Source organism: Typopeltis vanoorti, chromosome 21, assembly GCF_054136105.1.
Source record: "Typopeltis vanoorti isolate ZY-2024b chromosome 21, IOZ_Tvanoo_1.0, whole genome shotgun sequence".
NCBI classification, from domain to species: Eukaryota; Metazoa; Arthropoda; class Arachnida; order Uropygi; family Thelyphonidae; genus Typopeltis; species Typopeltis vanoorti.
In genome coordinates this window covers 43,956,461-43,982,016 of record NC_143569.1, presented here as the reverse complement: position 1 = coordinate 43,982,016, position 25,556 = coordinate 43,956,461, and the positions used below count along the sequence as shown (strand labels likewise).

Below are 25,556 nucleotides of genomic sequence, written 5' to 3'. Positions count from 1 at the left end.
CTTAACAATTGAAGTTCTCTGAAATCAGCATGTAAGTGCACACCAGAACCATGATTAGCGTAGCGAATAATACCAAGTATACTAACTTTGCACTTCTACATCAAAGAGCTATCACTCTCTCTCTACAAACTAATTTAAAAATATTAGTAAATAAATCCATTCTAATGATTGATTTAGGATTAAATCAATTAGATTATATCTGCACCTGCAAATCGATTATATCTGCAAATAGCATTTTATGTAGAAATATATTTTATTTCATTTCACGCACGGGCTTGAAACATGCGTGTGAAGCATAGCGCAACACGCTTATATTCAAGGTGATTGAAGAACTACTTTTCATAATATTATTGTAATTATAAGATATAAAAAATTTAAAGGTATATGATATGTCTTCTAAATTTAAGAAAGCATTCTAAAATATTTAATGGATTCGACTTAAATTTATTAGAGAATATAAATTACATTATTTAATTTAAGAGAAATAAAATATTTACTTAATAAACCATGTGAAGTAACATGCATTACGTTACATCCGCTTGTAACTCAAATCATCGAAAAACGTTTTTATAAATTAAAAAAGAAATGGGCGAGATTCGCTGCTTAACAGTACACGTTTGTTTTGAAAATAAGAACAACTAATATATATCAGTGTATTTTGATGAACTTAAGTCAAATTTTCTATCAATTTAGCTCCATTATCTCCATCCAAAGAGGATTTTCTCGTGGTTGACTCTAGCAGTGCGATCTTACAACTTCACACTTGGCAGAATGGAGGTTGTCCGATCGGGAAATTCACAGTAAAACTGAGAAAGAAGCATCATCCTCACTGGATTCCTGTTCCAGGCCAACCAACGATATCTCATTCCCAGCACACAATACCAGGATTGCATCCGGGAACGTGGTATGAGTTACAGGTAACAGCTCACAGCACGGCAGGTGCTACAGAAGCCCAGTACGAATTCCAAACTCAAAATATAACGGAAGGTAATTTGAAGGTTTTTAATTAAGTAAAATATATCTCAATTAATGAAAATTTCTCACAACTTTCTTTATATAATTTGTGAGTTCAACAAATCTTCATCATCGGCTGTAGAGTAAGATAGGCTGAGAGTCAGCAGATAGTAGGAGAGGAAATAAAGATAGAGTGCATAGTGGTAGAGTAGGTTAAAGAGGCCTCAGTTGACCTGTTTTAGCTGTTTGCACCCCAGGGGCGTTTCTAAAACGGTCGTTGATTTTTCACTTTACAAAAAAGGAAAAATCCTAAAAAGGAAACATGTAACAAAACAAAAACAAACAGAGTACACAGAAAAGCAAAAATTGAAAGTTAAACTTAGAGGTGGAGGAAGGATCTGGCCCGAGTGATGCAGCTCACAAGGAACTGCACCGCCTCGCTGTAAGCCTTCGCCGCTCGGGTTCTCAGGTCCTTCCCCACCTGTGATAGCTGAAATCGGTGAAGCTGTGTACAGAAACCCCACAAGGTGGTTACTGTTCCTTTCTTTTGTTGTGGGCAGTTATTATTCTTTTGGCCACCTCACTTCCCTTGGCCATGTCTAGTTTGCAAAATCACCCCTGAGCAAGTAGAGACTTGCTCAGGGGTGATTTTGCTGATGTCATCAACGAAAATGTCACCCCATTTTGCACTGACGATGTCAGATCCATGTTCTCCTGTGAGGAGGGGTTCAGGTTCTCCTATTTTTTTTTTATCGCTTCTTTGAATTTTTCCGCCATCCCTGGGATTTCCGCCACCTCTGGTGAGATGGCTGAGAGTCTCCCCTGCTTTCGCGTGAGGGTCTTCTGGGTGGGCGGTCTCAGATACGTTTGCTGTTTTGGGGGTTACCAACTCTTCTTCCTGTGGGCTTAATGGCCGTTTGGAGGTGTTGGTGTTCACCTCCATCTTTCCTTCTTCCCTATCTATATCATCTGTATTAGTATCTATATTGGTATTGATGGTTTCAATAGCGACTGTTTCTTCTTGTTGGATTTTACTGCTTGTGGAAGTTTTTTCCCCCTTTCGGTTTTTCTTAGACGTGGAGGTGTGGATTTCTGTTATATCAGGAGCAGCCTCGAAAGGAGGAGAAGCTTCCTGTGCTGTGTCATTTCCATTGCTTGGTGGAGTTGCTGGCGTGATTGCACCACCCATCCTCTCAGCAAGGGTTCTGGATGGGCATGTGTCCACTTTGTGGTCAATTACGCCAGATTTCAGGCAAGCTGACTCACAGTTTTCTTGGTTGTGGCCTGCTTTGAGGCAGTTTTTACATTTCACTCTAGGACAGTCCGCCCCAAGGTGAGTGAAAGCACCACATCTAAAACATTGTTTTTTTACACCAGGGTAATTTATCATTACTCTGGCGGATCCAATAATAATGAAGTTGGGAACGGGCGTTTTCATCTCGAGGGAGATGTGGACTTCACCCGACTTCCATTTGGGGTTTTCTGCGTCATTTAGGACTTCCACCTTGTGTATAACGCCCCATTTCCCGAATATTTCGTGGATGATCTTTACATCCGTTTCAATATATTCTAAAGGGAATCTGGGGATTCTAAGTAGTTTGGTAATGCTCCCTACCAAAAATGGAACTATTGTTTTTCCATTACATTCGAATCCTGCAAGTAGTTTGTCTCTTGCTTGCTCACTCCTTACTACTACTTGGAAGCGGCCACCACCAAAGGGAGTAAACCCAAAAATCTGCTCAGCGCCGACGCTTTCGATGAGGGCTTTGGCCAAACATCGAGGTCGTAGATCAGCTTCCACTTCGATTCCAAGGGTCCGCGTACGCGGCAAAGCCATGCTGGTGAGGGGGGGCCTAAGCTATTCCCACCACCGAGTGTGTTGTTCTTGTCCCAGTCTGGGGTTTATTCTGTATCTGCTGCTGTAGTTTATTATCAAGTGCCTCTATGAGACGCTTTGCCGATAATAACTGAGCTAACATATACTATACTATACTACAATTTGCACTTAGCTAAACAATTTGCTAATCACTTATGGGGAAAGTTCACAAAAATGAACTACACACTTGATCTAAGCCAAAAGGCGATTTTCTTTCTTTAAAACTTTCTTTAAAAAAAACTGGAAGTTCGTTCGATATACAGTAGACGCTAATTCAAGCAGAGATAAATGCATCATTGTTATGTGTATTATGATAAGTAATATTTAATAAAAAAAAAGGTGTTTGCTATATTTTTAGAAATTATGAAAATGCTTTAAATAATTTACAGTATCAATATTAAATTTCAAGTTATGAGTAAAACTATAAGTTATATTATTATTTTGAAGAATATCTGAATAAACTATCCATGGAAAACTACGTATGGCGTTTCAAGCAAATAGAATTTCTCTCCCTGTGTGTTTGGTTGAAGAGAAATGTGTTGTTTACATTATCTGGCTCTTTCATCAGAATCATTTCAAGAATTATTGACTTAAAATTTGAGAACCAAGAAAACATTGAAAACTTTAGAGTAGAATTTCTGATGCCTGTTAATACAGAAATTAATGTAAAATGTGAGATTCTCTATTAATGTCATTCTGTATTAATGTAAAATTCTGTAATTAATGTGGAATGTAACAGAAATTATCCCAATAGCAGTAGGATTAATCTCACTTACATTAAAATAAAAAAATGCATGTATTAATAAGATAATACAGCTTTATAAACCAGACTATTCGAACAGAAGGAATAATAAAAATTATTATTCCTATTAAACACTTTCAATGACTACAGACTTTGAAAGAGTTTTTGAAAAATAAAAACGCCAATCACGACTGGAGAAAAATCACACGACCATATTTCAATTACATGAAAAACAGTTACAGTGATATGGACATGTATAGAGTGAAAAACAGTTCTATACCTACTACAAGATGCCTACTACAAGATTTCCTCAAATACTTCAAACCTGAAGATTTTAAGGAAAGATACTTCCGGGAATACCAAGAAGTAAACGGATAGAAAACAGTATATGCTTTGAACTCCTGTCCAATTTTATGTTTCTAGGTCTCAACCTGCCTTAGGCCGATGAGGATGAAACTTTTAACGATAAAACATATCTCATTCTAGATACTAAAACAGGAAAATCAAGGGAATGGTCAGAATTACATCACATCATCGAAGGCCATGCTAATGACTACAGTCATGTATACTGTCATCTTTCCAAAAAAAAAAAAATTGTTGTAGTTACTGAAAGCATTTTATACGTTGATGTATTCTCTAACTCTTAGCAGTGTGTATGCTGTATAAAACTAGCATCCTCTTAATGCATCCTGTTTCGTTTCTCTAGAAATTCGAACTCCTCAACTTTCTGAAACTAACGGTGCCTCTGCGTTCTATCTGGACATTACGGTGGTCATCCCTGTTATCACCTCAGGCGTTATTGTGATTATAATCGTTATAGTGGGTTGTGTGCTCTGTCATAAGAGAGCATCCCAACGTAGCACCTACGGAAGCGGTAAGTGTAGAAATTTCAATATATCCAATGCTGTAGTCACGCCTTTTTTTTAATCGCACTAGTTACTCTAAGATTTTTTTGCTTTTTGGTCTTTATTCTAGATGGCTCCGGAAGCTCCCACAAAGAACAACAAGCCATGGAAGCGATGGTCCTTAAGGACATCAATGTGCAGCTCAACAGCCTCCAATGTCAGGAACTGTATCCAGTGACGAACGAACCCAGAGGTCGTCGTCTTCCACTAGCCAATCGCGTCCAATGTCTTCTCTAGTGAATGAAGACGGAAATAGGTAGAAAAGTCCTTATTGGAGAAGATTTCGTTATAAAATTTCGTAAGGATTTTTTTATTAAGAAAATGTTTAAGCTTATAAGATTTATTCATGCTAAATAGTAAACCGAAGGTGGCAAACGTGTTCTTCATTAAAGAATACATTTTTCTCTTGTGTTGTTTACTCATTCAGAAAGGCAGAACACCTTTAGTGTGGCTCAAAGACAACTTATATTATGGAGAAGTTCCCACCGAATAACTTCCTATGACTTCACAATTTCCTGTATTCTCAAGAGAAGTTCTGTTTAAAACTCGACAAGTAGAGTCAGTAATTTTTAATCACGATGGCGTAATCAAATCCCTTCAGTACTGACTGAAGTCTGAATGAAAAAGTTACATCGACAGTGTACTGACGTATGATCAGAAAGTCTTGCGTAGAGAGTAAGCTTAATGAGCTGGATAATTGTCATGGTGAGGAAACTAATCTCTTACACTACTTCTCGGATTTCACCGACGACGCAGAGCATTTCAATTGAAATGCTGCGTTTATTTGACACTCAGAAACAAAATATAATATGGAAACAGCAATAGAAAAAAAAAGAAATCTTGATTAGTAGGCAACCAATCAGATGTAAGCAAGCTAAAAATAAACAGAAAAAATAATCAAACTAGTGTTGAATTTTAAATACTTTGGTATTCGAAATCAGTGCAGAAGGAATAACAAAAAATAAAGTAAAAGATCAAGCTTTTAAGACAAACAAGATTTCAGGATGTTTAAAGAGACCAATGTGGAAAAAAAATTAAACATTGCAACTAAGTATATATAATAACACCAATTTTGACTTATGTATCTGAGAAAAGAGCTGAAACCTCTAAGATCAAATAATTAAATACTGAAGAAATGAAAACTCTTAGGAAAATTACAGGAAAAATAAATTTTGATATGGTCATAAATAAAGACATACAAAAAGTGTGCTTTATAATCAGTAAATGAATGGACAGCAAAGAGAACAAAAAATGGCAAAAGCATGTCGACAGAACGCAAAAAAGAAAAAGTAATGAGCCAAATACAAAAGTGGGAAACAAGTATCACGAAAATGAGGGAAACATGGATTGCAACAAACATTGTCTAAGACGAATAAAAAACCGGTTGTCCACTCTTCGGTTACGTTGATCTATGACTGAAACAGCTTGGGTTATGAGGTCAGTGTAGTACGTCCGTTGATTGCGTATATTCTTCTTGGTGGTTTGCTTTTCTGCATGAAAAACTCTACTACCTACAGGACAGGTTAACTCACCTAAAAAATCATTATAAAGAGTCTTCATGTCCTAGATGGAAATCGATTCCAGATCTTTCCAATCAAGCGGTATCGGCGATACCGACTAGGGTACCGACAGTCCCCAGTGTTAGATGTGTATGGAAATATTTAATTAAAATTTATATATTTTTATAAAAATAAAACTAGGACCAAAACTTTGCCGACCTGGTTGGTTAGCGTATCTGCTCGCTAACCAACCGACCCTGGATGTTTGTGATTGTGTTTTGGTGGGAGATGAATTTAATAGCCCAGTACGAGAATAAAATGTCAGCATTAACTATGTGTAATATTTCAACAGGATATCGGGCTGAAAGGTCATAACAATCAATAACATCAATCATAACAAATATCCAATTACATTGGATATTTGTTATGATTGATGTATTTCATTACATTCACTATTTTAAGAGTCGAAATTAGATATTCTGGTGTCGATATGAATTCGATATGGTACAGCATTCAGATTAGGACTATACGACAGCCAAACCAATGCTTAAACTTAGTTTGTTTGTTTGTTTGTTTTTCTCAAAAAAGAAAGGAGTCAAGCCGTACTATTAACATGAAATAATATCTGCCGCGTTCAGTCAGAACTGTTGGAGCGTTGCTACCATGTAATTGCCAACCGAACACACGCGTGAAAATGATGGCGAAAAATGAACGGTGTCTTCATATAAGAAAAGGGAAAATCAAATATCAGACACCACTGATATGTACCCTCAAGGCGTGTTCAGATTACTATGAAAGCACTACATGATTATTATTATTAATCTGCTATCCATAATTTTTCTCCAGATTAATCAATTACTTTCTAATATTTTCATAACTAACATTCCGTTCTTCTAAGGCAATTCTGATTGAATCAATCCACCTAGACCAGGCTTGCACAATTTGATTGTCTTTGAAGGCTAAACCCACCTTGGACCACCTGACCAAGGGCCAGATCATTTCGAACCTTGAATCTTAGACTAGTCCACTGCAGCTCAACTTAAGTAAATTTGTTAGTAGGTCTACAGCAAATACTAATTAATATGCATATTTAAATTTTTTAGAGAGTTACAATTAAAATTATAATCAGATTTATAATTTTAATTCTCAATAAAAACCACTTAAACGCAAAGTTTATTAATAATTTCACTGAGAATATCACACTTATTCTCAGTGAAATATAAATGTGACACATTGCATTTCTTGGTTGACACTATTTTATCAAAGTTTGGTGTCATGTTTGAAGTGGCCGTTCTTAATATGGCCTCTAAATTGATATCACTTAAAGATGAACGCTGTTTGGTTTTGTTCAAGTTCATGGCCGAAAATGTTTGTTCACAAGTATATGTGCTCCCAGACATATACAAAATAGCTGGTAGGCAGTATCCAACAAACTTTTAAATTTATCCTGATCCTGAATAGAATAAAACTCTTATAAAGTACTCTCCCTATGCTTGACCCGATAGTTTTCAGAACACTGGAGATCAATAACTTCCATCTGGAGTTCGATATGTAGATTTCCTCTTTCGACAGAAAACGGATCCTCAATCACTTTTATGCGGACTTCGCCTTCATTACTCAATGGCATCTTTTCTGAAACTCCTCACTTAGAAGTGATATGTGCTTCTTATATTTTCTGATGGAATATTCTGTCGACAAGTTAAGAAATGTGACATATACCCCCCCCTTAGCAAGTTGATTTTCCAACAAAGTTAATTTCATTTTGAATGCCTTTATAAGAGACATTAACTGAAAAACAAACTTATTTTTTCCTTGAAGCTGTAAGTTAAGGTCATTCAAGTGATCCAAATGTCACACACAAAAATAAATCTTGATTCCATTCTTCATCCATTATTTCTGGGAATTTTTCCATATCTTCTTGAGATTCCAAAAATTCAGCTAGTTCATTTTTTAGAGCGACAAAACTTTACCGCGGCTCAACCAACGTACATCAGTATAGTATGGTAGATCCCCGTATTCGGCGTCATTTTCTTCTAGAAACGCCTGAAACATTCTGTGTTTCAAACCCCGAGCTCGAATATAGTTGACCAGAGCAAATACTACTTTAATCGCACGATCAAACTCCAAAACCTTTGAACCTAACACCTACTGATGAATTAGGGAGTGAAATTTTGTCAATGGTTTACTTACATACTGTTCAATAAATGTTACAGCACCCTCATTTTTTCCACACATAGATGGGGCACATCAGTGCAAATCAGTGCAAACTACTACTAAATTCTTGAAATTTAAGGATAGTTTTTCGGTTACACACATCTTTACATTTTCTGCGATCTCCTTTCCTGTTGTTCTTCCTTTCATTGAACACAAACAAGCAAGATCACCTCAAATTTCTTATTAACGCCTCTTGCATATATTAAAAGCTGTGCAGTATCTTTCATGTCAGTACTTTCATCCATAGCAAGCGAATAATAGATAAATTCACTAGCCGATTTTTGTAGGTTATCTTTATGATCCTCGGCAATATCAGGCACCCAGCCCTGAACAGTCATACGGAACAAACTGATATTTTCAAAATTATTTTTGTTATCAGGACACAATTCGGAAACGACAGTCATCAGACACTTTTTTTTATCAACTCTCCCTTAGTAAATGATTTGCCAGCACAAACTATTTCTTGTGATATTTTTAAGCTTACGTTTGTGGCAACTTCATTTGCAGATGTCACTTTTTTAAAGGCTTGTTGCTCACCGCTAAGGACTTTCAATAACTTTGCTGTTTTTATTTGCTTTTCACTTGCATCCAACAAGGTTAGGATGTTTCGATTCAAAATAGCGTCTCAGATTGTACTCTTTCGGCACAGCGATAGATTCCCGGCAAACAATGCACACTATTTTGTCCGTAAACAACGTAAAAAAATATTTGTTTGTCCACTCAGGGTTAAATGCTCGATGTTCCGAATCTATTTTAAGATTTTTACTTAAGCTCATTGTGCCGAGATTGAAAATATTAATTACAAAAAACTAATGATGAAAAACTCACAATAATGCAGGTTATGATAACAGTAATGTAATGTATTGCTCCAGCTACAACCAACCACTACACTGCCAAAGCTAGTCAAGGCACGGCCAACTTTGTGTAATAGGATTCATTCTCGTTCGTAGACATCAAGTCGTTATCACGGAGATGTAACTTTGAATTTCCCCGCAGCGACTAGTGCTAACAAAACCTCGAAGCGATTGCAATAATTTGTTATTAAATACGACAGTGGGAATAACTCCAAATGCAATTTATTGTCGAGTTGAAAGAAACATGATTGTGACATTAATCGCATGAACGTAAACATGCAGAGTCTTAGTAAAAACTTAATTCAAATCATCTAATTTCATATTCCCCTGTATGATTAATTAATTTCAATCAGGCAGAAGGGGCCAAAATAAATAGCATTGCGGGCTGCATGCGGCCCGCGGGCCATATGTTGTGCATGCCTGATCTAGACCTCGGTCTTCCTCTGGGTCTTTTTCCTGCCATCTTGGCATCAAACACCTGTTTTGCTAATCTTTCTTCACCAATTATGTTTAAGTAGCCATACCACCTTAGATTAGCTCTGCCGACACAATCTTGAATGCTAAAAATGTCAAGTTGCTTTCTAATATCTTTATTTTTAATATGATTGAAAAATGACTGAGTATAAAGAACTATCCTTATATAAGTAGCACATGTTTTTAAAAAAAAATTGGAAATTACTTAAGATGAATGAAATACGTTATATGTCATGTTAGCGAAAAGGATAAAGGAAGAATGACGCACTTCATGTTGACTGTTTATTATAAAAATTGCGGGAATCCATGAGTTCATTTAACAGTACACTCGAAATATTAACATTGTAAATTGCAACCGTCTGAGAATAAAATTAGTTTTAAATTTTAATGGCAATCCCCCCATTTTTGAAGCTAAACATTAGTTAAGCATAATATTAGAAACAGCAATATTTCGGATATAAGACCGAAAAAATTAATGCCTAAGTAACTATATACACTTGTCCACAATAATAAAAATACATTTCAGTAGAGTAGTCGAATGGATGTATGACTTTAACTGAGAGGGTAAAACACACCTCTGGTACAATTCTCATCGCCGATTTCTTTAGAATAAAGGATCTTTTTTCAAACCAGAAGAGAAGTAAAAAAATCTTATACTGATGTGGATTTGAAATAGTTGAACCAACCAAGGTAATGAAGGCAGTGTATTGCGCGGATTTCCGTGGGGTCACAAATGGCTTGTTTTACGGAATGAAAAGCGTGCCCCATCTACAACAGGTCAGCAAACTTATCTTCAGTTGAAAAAAAAAAATCTTATGGAGGTCTTGTTTGCGTCCTAAATGGGACTCGACGTCGGTTCTTTCTTACCATGGAGTAAATTTCGCGAGTGTGCTACAGAAACAGCAGAATCCCCCCCCCCTTCTACAGGATACCTGGTTATGAATGAATTAGGACTGGAATATTGGAAATTTGAGGTGGATGGAAGTGGATTAGGAACTGTAAAATCAGGAACTCGAAAAAGAAGGGTTCCCAAGTAGCCGATCAGGAAACTTATCCCAAGACTACTCCAGGATCAGAAGCTCCAGTTCAATAATCAATCAACGATAACAAATATATAAATCTAGCATATTCTTTATCTTCCTCCCGATATCTAACAGTGTGAAATTTCATTCTTAGTTCAGGATCAGATAGACTATAATTTTTAAATCTAGAAATTAAATCTCCACTCTTAAAGAATACCAAAATATAAATCGCCAAACAGAAAGATAATTGTGCTTTGAATCAAATTGAAATTTTCCATCTTCTTTCTCTGTGTCCCTCATTTTTCCGATGTTTGGGGAAGAGAATTACGGGGGTGGGAGATAAATCCACTCTTGTAGAATAAAGAGGTAACACAACATGAAAGGCAACCTTTGGAGAACTCTAAAGAGACGTATTTGCCTGCGGGTAAAGAAAACAGGAAAACCTGAAAAGGGTTCATTATATGAAAGGAAGCAGCTCTGCGAAACTGCTTGGAAAATTCTTGAATTCTTCTTGAAAAAAGAGAAAACTTGAGAATTCAAAAATGTTCATCTTTCAACTTTTCTAAGACGTAGCAAATTCTTTTCATCAATTTGTCTCGAAATATTTATTTTGGAATTGGAATCAGATAAAATGTTAACGGAGTTTCATCCCCCACACACACGTTTTGTGGGATGTGTGTGTGTGCGTGTGTGTGTGTGTGTGTGTGTGTGTGTGTGTGTGTGTGTGTGTGTGTGTGTGTTTAGCGTTTTCCTCCTAATAGTAACCCTACCAGGAGGTAATTTATTCCTACATGCTCCATTGCATACAATTCATATATTACATGTAGCTCCCAAGTACTGATTAACATTTGCATTTCCAATTTTGTATCAATATTCAATATTACATTTCTATTTTTACATCTATATGTACATATTCCGACCTTTACATCCATATTTATATTTTTATATATATACGGTATATATACTGTACATATATTTACACTATATAATTCATACAATATCAGTAATTTATGTTCCTTTACAACGACTGGAAGTTGATCTTATTGGCAAATTTAATTAATTCTGAGTAATGCTCTTCGATAAGTCTCTGTTTTTACTGGCCACTTCTCTCCGGAAGTGATGCATGTTGTATTACGGGCATCCGGATGGAGTCCAATAGCTGACAGCCGTAAAGTATGTGGTCAACAGTCTTGGAAGCGTGAACTACAAATACTGTACATGATGGTGATTCTGGGATATGGCATCTGTGTAAGTAGTGTCTTAGTTTTCCATGTCCCGTTAGTAGCGTGGTTAAACCTGGAGAAATGGCTTGTTTTTTTCCAGCGTGAGTCTGCTTCTGATGCTATGAAAGAATTCTTTTGTTGTTGATCCGTTTTTTGATGTTTTTCATTCTTTTTCCCACAAGTCTTTTTTTAGCAGATTTTGAGTACTTTTGGTAACTTGTTTCTAGCCGTTCGTTTCTAGCCGCTTCTTTAGCCAACTGATCCGCTCTCTCGTTTCCTGCTGCCCCAGTATGCGCGTTCACCCAGGAGAACTTAATTTACCATCCCGATAGAATGAGATTCCAAACCAACCACCTTTCTTGTCTGTTCTATATTAACTCTATATGGTAGTTCTGGTTTTTTTATGCCGTCTATAGTGCTTCTGCTGTCACTGTAAATTATTGCTGTCTTTTGATGAGAGGTGTTGACTTCTAATTCCTGGAGTAATTCACGTAAGTGAATGAACTATAGCGAGTTGTTCTGCTTGATTGTTGGACCAGAAAGGATGCAGTCTAAAGCAGCGTTCTTGTATAATCGACTGCCTGTTATATGCAATGAAAGAACAGCCGACATTCCCTCCGATTTTGCTTCCGTCAGTGTATATATGGAATTCGTCACTTTCAGAGCTTTCCTTCTCCTTAATATTTGTTTTCTTTGCTGGGTGAGGCCACTTACTGTAGTGAATCGGGCGTTCGTAGCAATTTGGATCAATGTTGGAATTTCCGTTATATCTTCCGGAAGTGACTTCGTATATTAGAGATAATTCTTGTATTTTCAGGCAGATCGCTTAGAGCTGCAATATCGCAAATTACCTCGAAAGATATTGTCCTGTATCCTTTAATTATACGTAAGGCGTTGAACTCTGTTTAGCTTTTATTGATTTTTCTTTGATTTTAGTGTATATTTCCAGGCAAGTGCAGCATAAGATATTAATAGTAGTACAGTTCCGGTATATATTGTTTCCAGCGCTCATTGGCCTAATCCTCACTTTTTTTTGGCAACATATGAGATGTGCCTGTTGAAGGTAAATCTTTCGTCTATTATTACTCCTAGTATTTTAGCTCACTAGCTATCTTGAGAACTTCTCAGTTAAGGAAGACCGAAACAGGTCGTTTTGAATTTTTACGTGAGATGTGGAGCACTTTAGACTTGGTACTATTGAAGGTCACTTTCTTCTCGCGTGCCCACCCTGCAATTTTAAAGAGTTCTTCATTGGCCGTTACTTCTAGTTGTAAACCGTCGCGTCCTCGAATCATTATCATCGGGGAAAGCTATGACTTTTGTTTCAGTAGTGAAAGGAAGTCTTAATAGCGAGTCGTACTCGATATTCCAGAAGCCTGGTCCGTAGCAGGAGTCTTGCAGGCAGCCTCGTTTGACTTCTTTCGTTACAGTTAGGGTTTTTAATGTCATAGTTGCTCTTCTGTCTGTAAAATATTTTTCTCTAAGATCGAGTAAGTTTTTTGGATTTTTTAAATCTTTTAATTGATTGATTATGACTGGCCACCACGCAGCATCGAAAGCTCCTTATACGTCGAGTGAGATCAGTAGTACGTCGTTTTTTTTTTTTTGCTGTAGACTGTCTTCTGTGAACTCTTTAACCTCCATAATTGCGTCTATTTTGCTGGATTGAGGTCTAAATGCATATTGATTGCTGCTTAATAGGTTTCTTGAGTAGACATAGTGCATTATTCGATTTATCAGACGTTTTTCTAGCACCTCACCAGCAACGTTCATGAGACTGATTAGCCTGCATTTGCTAATTTCGTCGGATGTTTCTTTTCCTGGTTTTATTAGGTGTATAATTTTAGAGCGTTTTTATACTAAAGGAAATCGTCCTTTATTTTTTTTTTTATTTTTTTTTTTAATACTTTAGCAAATATCTCTAGATTGGTTTTATTGGCGAAGTACTTGATGTTATTGCGATGGTTTATGTTGTGTATTCCGTTTATATTTTTGTTACTGATAATAAAACTTAATATGCGATGATCAGAACAGCTTTCTTCTTCTTCGCATTTCCATTCAGAAACCCGGGGTAAAACAGCATTGTTTGCTATTGTCAGATCAATGAAGCTCCTTCCTCTGGTATTTTCAATTGATGGAGTGTTACAGTCGTCGTTTAGTATGTGTAGGAAATTTGATACTAAGAACTCTTCCAAATTTTTACCTCTATTGTTTGTGTTTTCGTTAAACCATAATACCTAATGGGGGTTGCTATCTATTCCAATAATTAGGCCATGGTTAAGTTAAAATCCACGATGTTGCCCATTTTTTTAAAGTCGTATTTTATGTCAATGGGATAGTTTTGATCAGGGCTGCCCAAAACACTGCTTTCGGGCCGGATGCGGCCCGCGGGACGATTTTGTGAGGTCCGCCAGTGGGTTTTGATTGTAATCTCGATGTTGGTAATTTTATTTGGTGTTTTTACATCACTATATACCCACCTGTTTTTCAAATATCAGATGTGTCAAAGAAGCGTTCTTACACTATTTTGTTCCAATGCGCATGCCTGGAACGTGAGCTCGCGATTAGTGCGCAATTAGTGTTGTCCGTTTGTTCGGCTATAGAGGTTGGGTTGCTGCTGCTCACCAAATTACTAGATACGCATTGTTATGCGGCCCTCGGATAAATCTTTTTTTTTTTTTTTTAATGCGGCCCTCTGATTACCTAAGGTTGGACAGCCCTGGTTTACATACATACTTGCAGCAAAAGTTTTAATTCCTCTGTATGTAATTTCAATAAGTACCGAGTCCTCGTCGCTGTGCAGCGCTATTAATATTGCCTCGACTTCAGGGTTGGCCACGAGTATTGCAGCTCTTTTTCTTTCAGATCCTTTGGAAAATATTTTGTAATTACTTGAGAAGCCGCATATTTTGTTGTTGATGTTGTACGGTTCTTGTATTAATGCCAGTCCTATATTTTTTCTATTTGTGAGTTCTGTTAAGTTGTTTACAGCCTTGATAGATAAAGCGTTGAAGATTTATTTGAAGGCATGCCAGAGTAGTAGTGCTGTGTCTACAAGCTTTATTATTGCTTTCCATAATCTATGTTTTGAATTTTGAGCTATTTGTAGTAGTTGTATGTCGGGCAGTCTTTGCTTAGTGCCATGTGTTTGTAGTTGTTTTTGGTTTTGGCATGCTTCTTGTGATTTTGGCAACTTATGCAATTCACCTCGGACTCATTTCGTGGGCAGTCGCTGAACTTATATTCTTTAGAGCAGAAGGGACAGGTGGTTTTCCCCTGCTGTCTCGTGTATGATTGTGAAATTTATTGTAGTTAAAGCACTTCAGAATGCTTACGTAGTCTGCACAAGGGCAATTTTCACTCAGGTTTTCAGCAATTTGGTCCTCACCGTTGGATCGCCTTCTATAATCAGTTGTGTGTGTGTGTGTGTGTGTGTGTGTGTGTGTGTGTGTGTGTGTGTGTGTGTGTGTGTGTGTGTGTGTGTGTGTGTGTGTGTGTGTGTGTGTGTGTGTGTGTGTGTGTGTGTGTGTGTGTGTGTGTGTGTGTGTGTGATGTTGCCCTCAAAAGAGATATGCCATAGAAATAAGGTATTGTAATTGTTAACATTAACATTATTTCTGGCTAGATGGGTGAAGCAAAATTGATTTTCGTATTCCCCTTTGTCTTGTAATGGATGAACTTTGGATGGAGTGTTTGTGAGCTATATGCTCGCCCATTGAGGGCAGTGAGGTTAGTTGCGTTCAGCTGAACTTAAAATAGATTTTGGTCTTTTATATTTATTGATTTCTTCTTCATTATATTCCGAGGCTTCCTTGATTAACAGGTTTGGATGGTTACTTGTCTTGGTAAAGAACTTCTCAGCTAGATTTATGAGAAAGGAAGAGATATAAGGGATATTAACTTCTCTATGGATCTAGGTGTTTCTTATGAACCAGAGGGCATCCAGAATCATCCTTAGGCACTTATTCTGTAATCTCTGAAGTTTTAGAATGTTTGAATTTGCGGTGTGGCTCCAAGCTGGGGATGCGTAAGTGATAACCGGTCGAATTACCATCTTATAAATTGTTAATTCTGTTTGCGTGTCCAGTTTACTTTGTCTGTTGATCATAGGGTAAAGCTGTGCTAAGACGTTGGATGTCTTTGAGGTAATGTAACTAATATGTTTGCTGAATAGGAGTTTACTATCAAGAATCACTCCAAGAATATTGTAATTGAATTGTAATTGTCCTTATAGTCCTTATAAGGACTGGCTTAAAAGGGCGAAGCAAGAATGCTTTTTATCTTCCCCATTATCTGTAGAGGACAGTGTAGGGATAAGGTGTTATTGAGCTATTAAAGCTCTGATCATGGCAGGAGGGTAACAGCAATAGCCGAGCCTCAGTTAGAACTTCATTGGCTACAGCATTGCCATCCATTACCCTCCAAGGGTATTGGATGATTCATTGTCCTTATCCTTAGTCCTTATAAGGACTGGCTTAAAGGGGCGAAGCAAGAATGCTTTTCATATTCCCCGTTATCTGTAGCGGACAGTGTAGGGATAAGGTTATTGAGCTATTATTAAAGCTCTGATCATGGCAGGAGGGTAACAGCAATAGCCGAGCCTCAGTTAGAACTTCATTGGCTACAGCATTGTCATCCATTACCCTCCAAGGGTATTGGATTGAATGAATCAATCACCGCATCTCACGGTCGATTGATTCATCCCTCCTGGATGATTCATTGTCCTTATAGTCCTTATAAGGACTGGCTTAAAGGGGCGAAGCAAGAATGCTTTTCATATTCCCCGTTATCTGTAGCGGACAGTGTAGGGATAAGGTTATTGAGCTATTATCAAAGCTCTGATCATGGCAGGAGGGTAACAGCAATAGCCGAGCCTCAGTTAGAGCTTCATTAGCTACAGCATTGCTATCCATTACCCTCCAAGGGTATTGGATTGAATGAATCAATCACCGCATCTCACGGTCGATTGATTCATCCCTCCTGGATGATTCATTGTAATCTTCGAACAGCTAATACATCAAACATCATATGAATAATTATATGGTGTAGAATTTATCAACGAATCTTAAAGAGAAAAAGAAAGAATTATAAGTAGTTCGAATTTTAAAATTTATTTATTATTTAATATTTTTATTTGTTTTTATATTTTATTAATGATTTCTTCAGTTGGACTAGGACTATCCTTAACTATTCTTAATATTTTTAATACCTTTAACGAAATGTCATGCTGAGTTATTTTATGATTTGATATTTAAAACACTGTTGTTTATCGGTTTATTAAATGCTTTCCCTGATATATGTTTATTTCCTGAAAGCAAACTATTAAATAATTCAAAATTATTCGTAATTTTGCTGATGTGATAGACTCCTGTCATTAACTTGACTACAGGATTTTTGCAGAAGCTCCGTCCTCGCCCTCTGGTGTCAAAGTGTTGGAAAAGGATGGACGATCCGTTACCCTTTCCTGGGACGAACCATTCAATGGCCATAGTGCGATCACAGGATACATCGTGCACTACTTGCAGAAGAAGGATGGTAGGCTTAACTTTAAAATTCAATTAATTTATTATGACGTATATTTTGTGTTGTTCAAACATGTTCATGTTGCATTCTGATAATCACGAAACAGTACAAGTGTTTATTTAACAATAAAAGTAAAGCGAACTGAATTTCAAAAGCTTTAACAATACACAAACACAAATGCCCATAAATAAACTATTCTTTAATTAATTGTCGCATTTATAAATTTATTTAAAATCGAAGTTAGGCAAATTGCTAAACTATCGAGCTTTTTATTCAGATATTTTTTATTTGTCTTTTAAAGTTATAATATATTTAATGAGCACTTATAATAATTATAATAGTTATCTTGTAATTTTAGATATAGGATGAGATGAAAGTTCCCGATAATATCATATAACATGGATAAATTTATGAGCTGTTTGCTTTCCCTGAATGGGCATGGAGATTACGCATCATTAATGGAAACCGTTGGGCTGTGTAGACGTTTTTAAGAAGTATTTTGTTGCTAGAGTTTCCTCCAATCTCTAGCAACAAAATAGATATAAGGGATATCTGCATCCCGATGAAGTTGTATATCTCTGAGAAACCACGGGGCATTTAGAATCATACGTAGGCACTTGTTTTGCACTCGTTGCAATTTGAGAATATTAGTATTGGCGGTATGACTCCAGGCTGGAGAAGCATATGTGATTAAGGGACGAATCATCAGCTGGCAGAGAAGCCATTTGATCCTGGTATTTAGTTTACTGTTCCTATTAATTAGGGAGTAGAGCTGGGCAAAGTTTTGATGTGGTGGTTGAAGGTTAGTTTTCTGTCCAGTAGCACCCCCCAAGGTATTTGGCTTCTGTTTTCCAGGGAATCTTGGCATTAAACAGGAAGATATCTCCTTTAGGAGATACATCTGGTGAAGAGCATAGCTATGCCCTTCTGTGGGCTTACTTGAAACCTCCATTGCTCTAGTATCAGTAGGTTTTGCTGAAATTTTTGGTGACGTGGTGTGGCTGAAGAGATCTGGTTAGTATCTCTGTATCATCCGCGTAAAAGGCTATGATGGATGACATTGGGTTGTGCGGAATGTCTACCATATATATCCAGAACAGAATTGGGGCCAATAAGGGAGACAAAATAGAAATTAGAGATGGATGTAGCCCGTGCAATGTGAAAAATACGAAACGCCGTTGAAAATAAAACGAAAATCAAATCAAACGCAGTTATCTGGTGGAAAGAGGTGAACAAGTCCGTCCTGAATCATCACCAGTTCGACAATCATCATCACTACCAATCGTAATCAATGACTCATGATGAATTATTAACGATTAACATTTCTGACCTAAAGGGTGAAGCAAAATGCTTTTCATACTCCTTGCTATCTGATAAGGAAACAGTGAGTGGAAAAATTTATGAGCCAATTGCTCGCCTTGAGCGTTCTTCAAGATTAAACATCAAAATTGGAGTTTACGGTGGCTTTTGATCTTTTGTGTTTGAAGAAATCCGTTGCATCGTAATTTACTGAACCAGTTCATTGGGGTGTGCAGAAGCTTTTGAAAAGAACTTTCTATAGTTTGCAGGAGAGCGTAAATATAGGGGACATCTGTATCCCGATGGAGTTGCACATTTCTTACGAACCATGGAGCGTTTAGGATCATATGTAGACATTTATTTTGCACTCGTTGTAATTTGAGAATTTAGTATCAGCGGTATGGCTCCAGGTCGGAGAAGCGTAAGTGAGTATAGTACGAACCATCAGTTTGTAGAAAAGTAACTTGATTCCAATCCAGCTTACTGTTCCTGTTGATTAGAGGATAGAGTTGAGCAATGGCTTTTGATTCCTTTGCACAGAGAGCCTTGGTATGGTAGCTGAAAGATAGCCTTCTGTCCAGTAGTATACCAAGGTATTTGACTTCTGTTTGCCACGGGATTTTTGTGTTGAATGCGAAGATGTCCCCTTTAGGAAGCATCGGTCTTCTAGTGAATAGCATGGCTATGCTCATCTGGGGATTTACTTTCAAGCTCCATTTGGAGAACCATTTCTCAATGTGTAGTAGGTTGTTTGTGATGTGGTGATGTGGTTGTAGTAGCAGAACTACAGCCACATCTTGCCATCAAAAAACTTGCAGTTTTTTGATGGCAAGATGTGGTTGCAGTTCTGGCTAATATTGCTGTATCATCCACGCAGAGGGCCATGATGGAAGACAATGGATTGCGCAGGATATCGGACATGTATATGGAAAACATAACCAGAGCTAGTAAGGATCATTGTGGGACTCCAATCGAGATACGTTTCTGGGCTGATACTGTACCGTTGATCTTGATTTGCATACGCCTGTCAGAAAGGTATGATTTAATTAGGTGAACCATTTCCAATGGTATTCCAGTTGAGATCAGTTTATGCAGTAATCCAAAATGCCAAATTTTATCAAATGCACTGGGTATGTCAAGGAAAACATCCCCAGTGAACTGATGCCATTGTATCCAGTGGAGATGTATTCGACTAGTCTATGTATCTGTTGGGTGGTACTATAGAATTGATGAAATCCAAACTGCTCTTTAGGAAGAATGTTTTATTTGTGTACGGAAGCTTGGAGTCTGGTAAGAATAACTTTTTCTGCGATTTTACTCATCATGAATCTTTTTTTTTTTTTTTTTGGCTAGATGGGGTGAAACAAGTATGCTTTTCATATTCCCCGTTATCTGTAGAAGACAATGTAAGGATAGGGTGTTATTGAGCTATAAGCTCTGGTCATGGCAGAAGTGTAACAACAATAGCTGAGCCTCAGTTAAACTTCATTGGCTACAACATTGCGATCCATTACCCTCCTGGGTATCAATTCTAGTCGCCTCGTACGACATGCATGGACTATAGTGGGGCGATTTTTAAGTAAAGCCCTCTCTAAAAATTAAGACGATCCCCCGGACCACTTACTAAGAGTGGCCGAATGATCGCCCAACTCAGCGTTGATTCCACTCAGTGACGGGCCCACCACCACCGAGCAGAACCGCTCATATTCCAGGGAGAAGCATCCACCTCACAGGCCCGCCGGAGAATACTCTCTCCAAAGACTTAAAATAATCTCTCAGGGAAATCAAAGATCCCCCCCTACACACACACACACACACACACACACACACACACACACACACACACACACACACACACACACACACACACACACACACACACACCGGTAACAAAATTCCAGAAGAACCTTAAGAGAGCGAAACTCTGCGTCCCATTTTAGTCGTCTCTTACGACATGCATGGGTTACAGTGGCGATTATTAAATGGCCGAAAGATCGTCCAACTGCGTTGGAACACTCAGTGACAGGTTCATCATACCACCGAGCAGAGCCACTCATATTCCAGGGAAGGGCGTCCACCGACAAGGCCCCACACTGGCCTCGTAAATTGAATTCGCGATTTGTTCCCCACAAGTTGACCGACGACCAAAAAATGTATCGAATTGAACACTGCAAGAACCTCATTAAAACCGCTCGTAAGGACTCAAACTTCCTTGAAACGATCGTTACTGGTTACGAATTGTGGTGTTTTCTGTATGAGCCCGAAACAAAGCGCCAGAGTGCTGAGTGGAGACCACTAAAAAGAGGAGCATCGGAAAAAAAGTCGCTTGGAGAGGTCAAAAGTAAAGACAATGCTGATTTGTTTCTACGAATCCAAGGGCATTATCCACAAAGAAGTTCCTTCCGCCTGGCCAAACGGTTAATGGTGAGTTTTATCTCGAAGTTTTGAAGCGATTGATAGTGAGAATTCGTGGAGTACGACATGAATATCTTGACGACCGACCGTTCGTCAAAACACACTGTCACGCTTGGCACTATAACTCGGCTTCTAATGAAACAAATGTCATAAACAGTTGACACAACACTAATGACGGTTGCTGCTTTCGACAACAAAAAGATACAACTAGTTTCTTCTATTTACGAAAAGTTCGGTTTCTTTTTGGACAGAGGGTGTAGTAGTTGATCTACGCAACACCAGCGATGTTGCCAAGCCAAGTGTTATAACATTGGGCTTTCGTCTTCTGATAATCTTTTTATGAACTTGAGTTCATTGTTACGGAAAACGAGCAGATAGTAGTGATATCGCCAGATTCATTTTACTTCACTGCGAGAGGTTACATATTGTTCATCGATAACCAAAGCATGAATGATTTCAATGTTTTCTTCTAACACTCACTCCCAAGTGAATGTTATTCAAAAAACAATTATTATTTGATATTTCTATATTCGGGTAGCTTTTTTTTTTATCAGGAGATTCTCAATTCTTGTTCGAAATCTTTTTTTTTTTTTTTAATTTTTGCTTATACATTCTAGTCAGTAGTTGGCCACTGGAAGCGTGTTTCCGATATCACTGTTGAAGAAGGAAATTTTAAATTTGAATTGTCAGCGCTGTCTAAGATTAAATCACGCATATTACAATTTTGACTTGAATCGAAATTTCCATCTTTCTTTTCTGTGTCTTGGCTAAGGATAGAAATCATTGTTATTTATCAGAAATTTAAAATAATTTTGTAATATTAAACACAGCAGTATTATGCGTTTTCCTCAGACAATGATGTTGTCTTATCCGCTGGCTTAAGCTCTTGACCTACTCTGCTTCATTTTTTTTTTTTTTTTTCATTAATAAACCTCCGTGGAGTTAACGTACTCATCGAGGGTGGTTTCGGTCAATCATTAACAAAACTAAACTTCTTTCAGTTTTTCGTTCTAATTCGATGCCTAATTTGAATCTTACTGAATAATCGTGAGATCGTGATAATGTTAAAAATGTATACGTTCAAATTTATGTATGGGTATTTTATAATTGGCGACTGTAGTTGCAGATATTTCATTATTGCATTATCATTTACTAAATTGTGTAGTCATATAAATCCTGACCAAAGCTTCCTCTTTTTTTTAATAGCTGCGTGTCGCGTACATTATCATTTCTACTTAGCTTGAAATCCCCCGACAAGTGCGCGGTGACAAACAATTCAGTGTGCACGTGAGTATTTCAATTTAAAAAAAAAAAAGTGTTATCCCTAATATGTACTTATTTCAATTTAAATAAAAAAAAAGTGTCATCCCTAATATGTATTTATTTCAATTAAGAAAAAAGTGTTATCCCAAATATATATTTATATGTATTTAATTTCGATTCACTGTACATATTTATTTATAAAAAATTGTTTGTTTAAAAAAAAAGGTGTTTGATATTTCTTATTATTAATCTTTATTTAATAATAATAAAATTATTTTAAAAATTTGTTATTTATTTATTATTTAAATACAAACTTTTATCTAATAAATATCACTGAATATGATATTACTACAAATCTTTTGTATAAATACAAGAAGTTTAAATCCTAAAAGTTTTCTTAATTTTCTTGTCTTTCTTTTAATTTTTGCCCGCATATGGGCACAACAAAAACCAGTTTAGTTGATAAACACCACACCTGTCAGCTGTATGTTAATACTGGGATATATAGCCGACCAGTAAATGACAATTTTGCTTTTGACGCTAAGTAAGAAGATATTCTTATTCGGCTTTCGTGTAGAACGCGAGGCCTGAATATTGCACTGTTGCTGACTGATGGGAAACTTTGAATTGTGGGCATGAGAAAAACATATTTCACTGATTCACCCCCAAAAAAATTTGTTTACCACGCAAATACATAAAAATGGGTTGGTAAAACGAACGTCATGTGATAGTAGATGATTTACTTCAGCTGAAGAATACTTTTACGCCTGTTATACAAATATGTACTCCGGCTTTGTAAACTTCCTGATTGGTAGAGTACAAACAGGAGTAGATTTGAAAAGTTTTCAATTTCTCTCATGTGTTCTGCATAAATCGTGAAAAAATTATGAAAGTTACCACACGAACACAAAACACACATTTATAATATCATTATAATATCGATAATGTACTCTTATCAGCATTTTCTCATTTAATTCTTCTTATTTATTTCTATTTATTTATTTTTAGTTAGGAATGACGTATCTATACAGAAAGGCGAAGCTGCACTTAGTAGATATGACATTGAATGTATATTTGAATACTTTTTTTTTCAATGTGTGTCCAGTCTCTCAAAGACATCAAAGCGTTATTCCAGACACAGGGACAATTGCAGACATAACTTTTCTTGGTGTGCTGAAACTTTGCAGTTTTTAATTATAAACTGACTGTTGTTAAATCGGAAATGAAATTTATTTTTTGGGATATGAAGACATTTTAATAAAATTGTATTCCCTAAATTGTATTAAGAATAAAAACAACTTTTTGTAAATAAAAATAAATAAAATGTATTAATGAGTTAGTAAATAGATAATAATAAATATGTATTTCTTAGGCAGTGACATCCAAATTTGAGAAAATATAAAATACATCAAATTGGACCATATAACAGCTTCTCCGCCCCTACACCTGGTCCTTACCTCTCTTTTTCCTTCTAAGGAATCCAAACAAATGAAAAACAAATTTAGGACTGCAAATACAAAATTAACTTAAGACAGAAAAAATACATCGGATAAATATTTTTTTAATTTAGATGGCAGATATCTAATATTTTAATCCTAGATTCAAAATATTTTATACACAGTTAAAGTAAGCAAATATAATACACGTGAAATGAAAACCCAATTAACATACAACAACAGAAAGAAACTTAACTACACGAAACGTGTTATATTCTTCAATGACATCAACGACGAACCAGGTAAGACAATAAGACATAAATTAGTCCTTAAAGGCGCAATATTATAATCACCTACTCTGTTCTACATACGAGGGTGGTCTGAAAGGTTTTCAGCCTCGACTATAGATGGCAACACTTTCGTCAACGTTTTTTTTCCTACTTTGATACGTCTGTCATAAGCATCCATGTGAAATTACGTCATTCTATCAAGCAGTTTGTTTTATATAGCTCTCTGAAACAAAAGTGTTGTCTAAATCGCTTGAAATGGATAAAATTGAGTATCATGCGGTTATAAAATTCTTTGTAAAAGAAAGTTTAACGCCGGAAGAAATTCATTCGAAGTTCATAAAAGTTTATGGGCACTCTTCTCCTTCGTTTTCGACAATTAAGAAATGGGCTGCCGAGTTTAAACGTGGCCGTACCAGCCTTGAAGATGATCCATGTGAAGGACGTCCAAAAAGTGTAACAACACCAGAAATCATTGATCAAGTGCACGATATGGTATTGAGTAAGGCACGGCAAACCCGAGGCACCTGAAGCTGAACCATGTCCTACTTCAAGCAATACTCCAAGAAGATACTTGAAGAATCTTCTTCAAGAAGTATCTTCTTCAAGCAAAACATCTTCCCCGGAGACTAAAATTACTCCCTTAAGGCAAAAACATAAAGAGAGCGAACTCGTAATAGCCCCCACCGGTTTCAACCTTATGAAAAAGTAAAGCCGTCTCTAAAAATTCAGACGATCCCTAGGCCACTCAATTGTGGGCGAAAGACCGTCCATCTCAGCGTTGGCTCCACTCAGTGATGGCCATCCACCCACCACCACCACCGAGCAGAACCGCTCATATTTTCCGAAAATAAGCATTCACCGACAAAGCCCCTCACCAGGCCGCGCCGGAAAACACTTCCCCCGGAGACTCAAATTGCTCTCTTAAGGCAAAAACCGTAAGAGAGCGAACTCGTAATAGCCCCCACCGGTTTCAACCTTATGAAAAAGTAAAGCCGTCTCTAAAAATTCAGACGATCCCTAGGCCACTCAATTGTGGGCGAAAGACCGTCCATCTCAGCGTTGGCTCCACTCAGTGATGGCCATCCACCCACCACCACCACCGAGCAGAACCGCTCATATTTTCCGAAAATAAGCATTCACCGACAAAGCCCCTCACCAGGCCGCGCCGGAAAACACTTCCCCCGGAGACTCAAATTGCTCTCTTAAGGCAAAAGCCGTAAGAGAGCTAACTCATAATAGCCCCCACCGGTTTCAACCTTTTTTGAGATCTCCTCAGTGAGTAGCAAGACCCTAAATACCAAGGTTGACAATTGACAATTGACATTTATGTCTTTAGGGGTGAAGCAAGATGCTTTTCATATTCCCCGCTATCTGTTGTGGTTACAGTGAGGGTAATTATGAGCAGTTTGCTCGCCCTGAATGGGCATGGAGATTATGCATCACTAAAGGAGGTTAATATAGCTTTTGGTCTTCTATATTTGAATATGCCCGTTGGATCGTATCTTCAGCTTGCTGAACCAAATGGTTGGGATGTGTGGACGTCTTTGGGAAAAACTTGGTTGCTAAG

At 37.2% G+C, this 25,556-nt stretch overlaps 1 protein-coding gene across 1 annotated transcript in view; it reads left to right on the top strand.

Moving 5' to 3' along the window:
• The window catches only part of LOC150094811 (cell adhesion molecule Dscam1-like), a gene marked incomplete at its 5' end in the record, with an annotated part of 713,296 nt that extends 689,890 nt beyond the window's left edge, over positions 1–23,406 (top strand). Inside the window, 6 exons of the mRNA XM_090411118.1 lie at positions 694–987; positions 4,279–4,446; positions 4,548–4,775; positions 17,153–17,298; positions 22,207–22,287; positions 23,272–23,406. Coding sequence (XP_090267244.1) covers positions 694–987; positions 4,279–4,446; positions 4,548–4,714 — 629 coding nt within the window. The remainder of the gene's footprint in view (positions 1–693; positions 988–4,278; positions 4,447–4,547; positions 4,776–17,152; positions 17,299–22,206; positions 22,288–23,271) is intronic.
• Between the last annotated feature and the right edge of the window lie 2,150 nt (positions 23,407–25,556).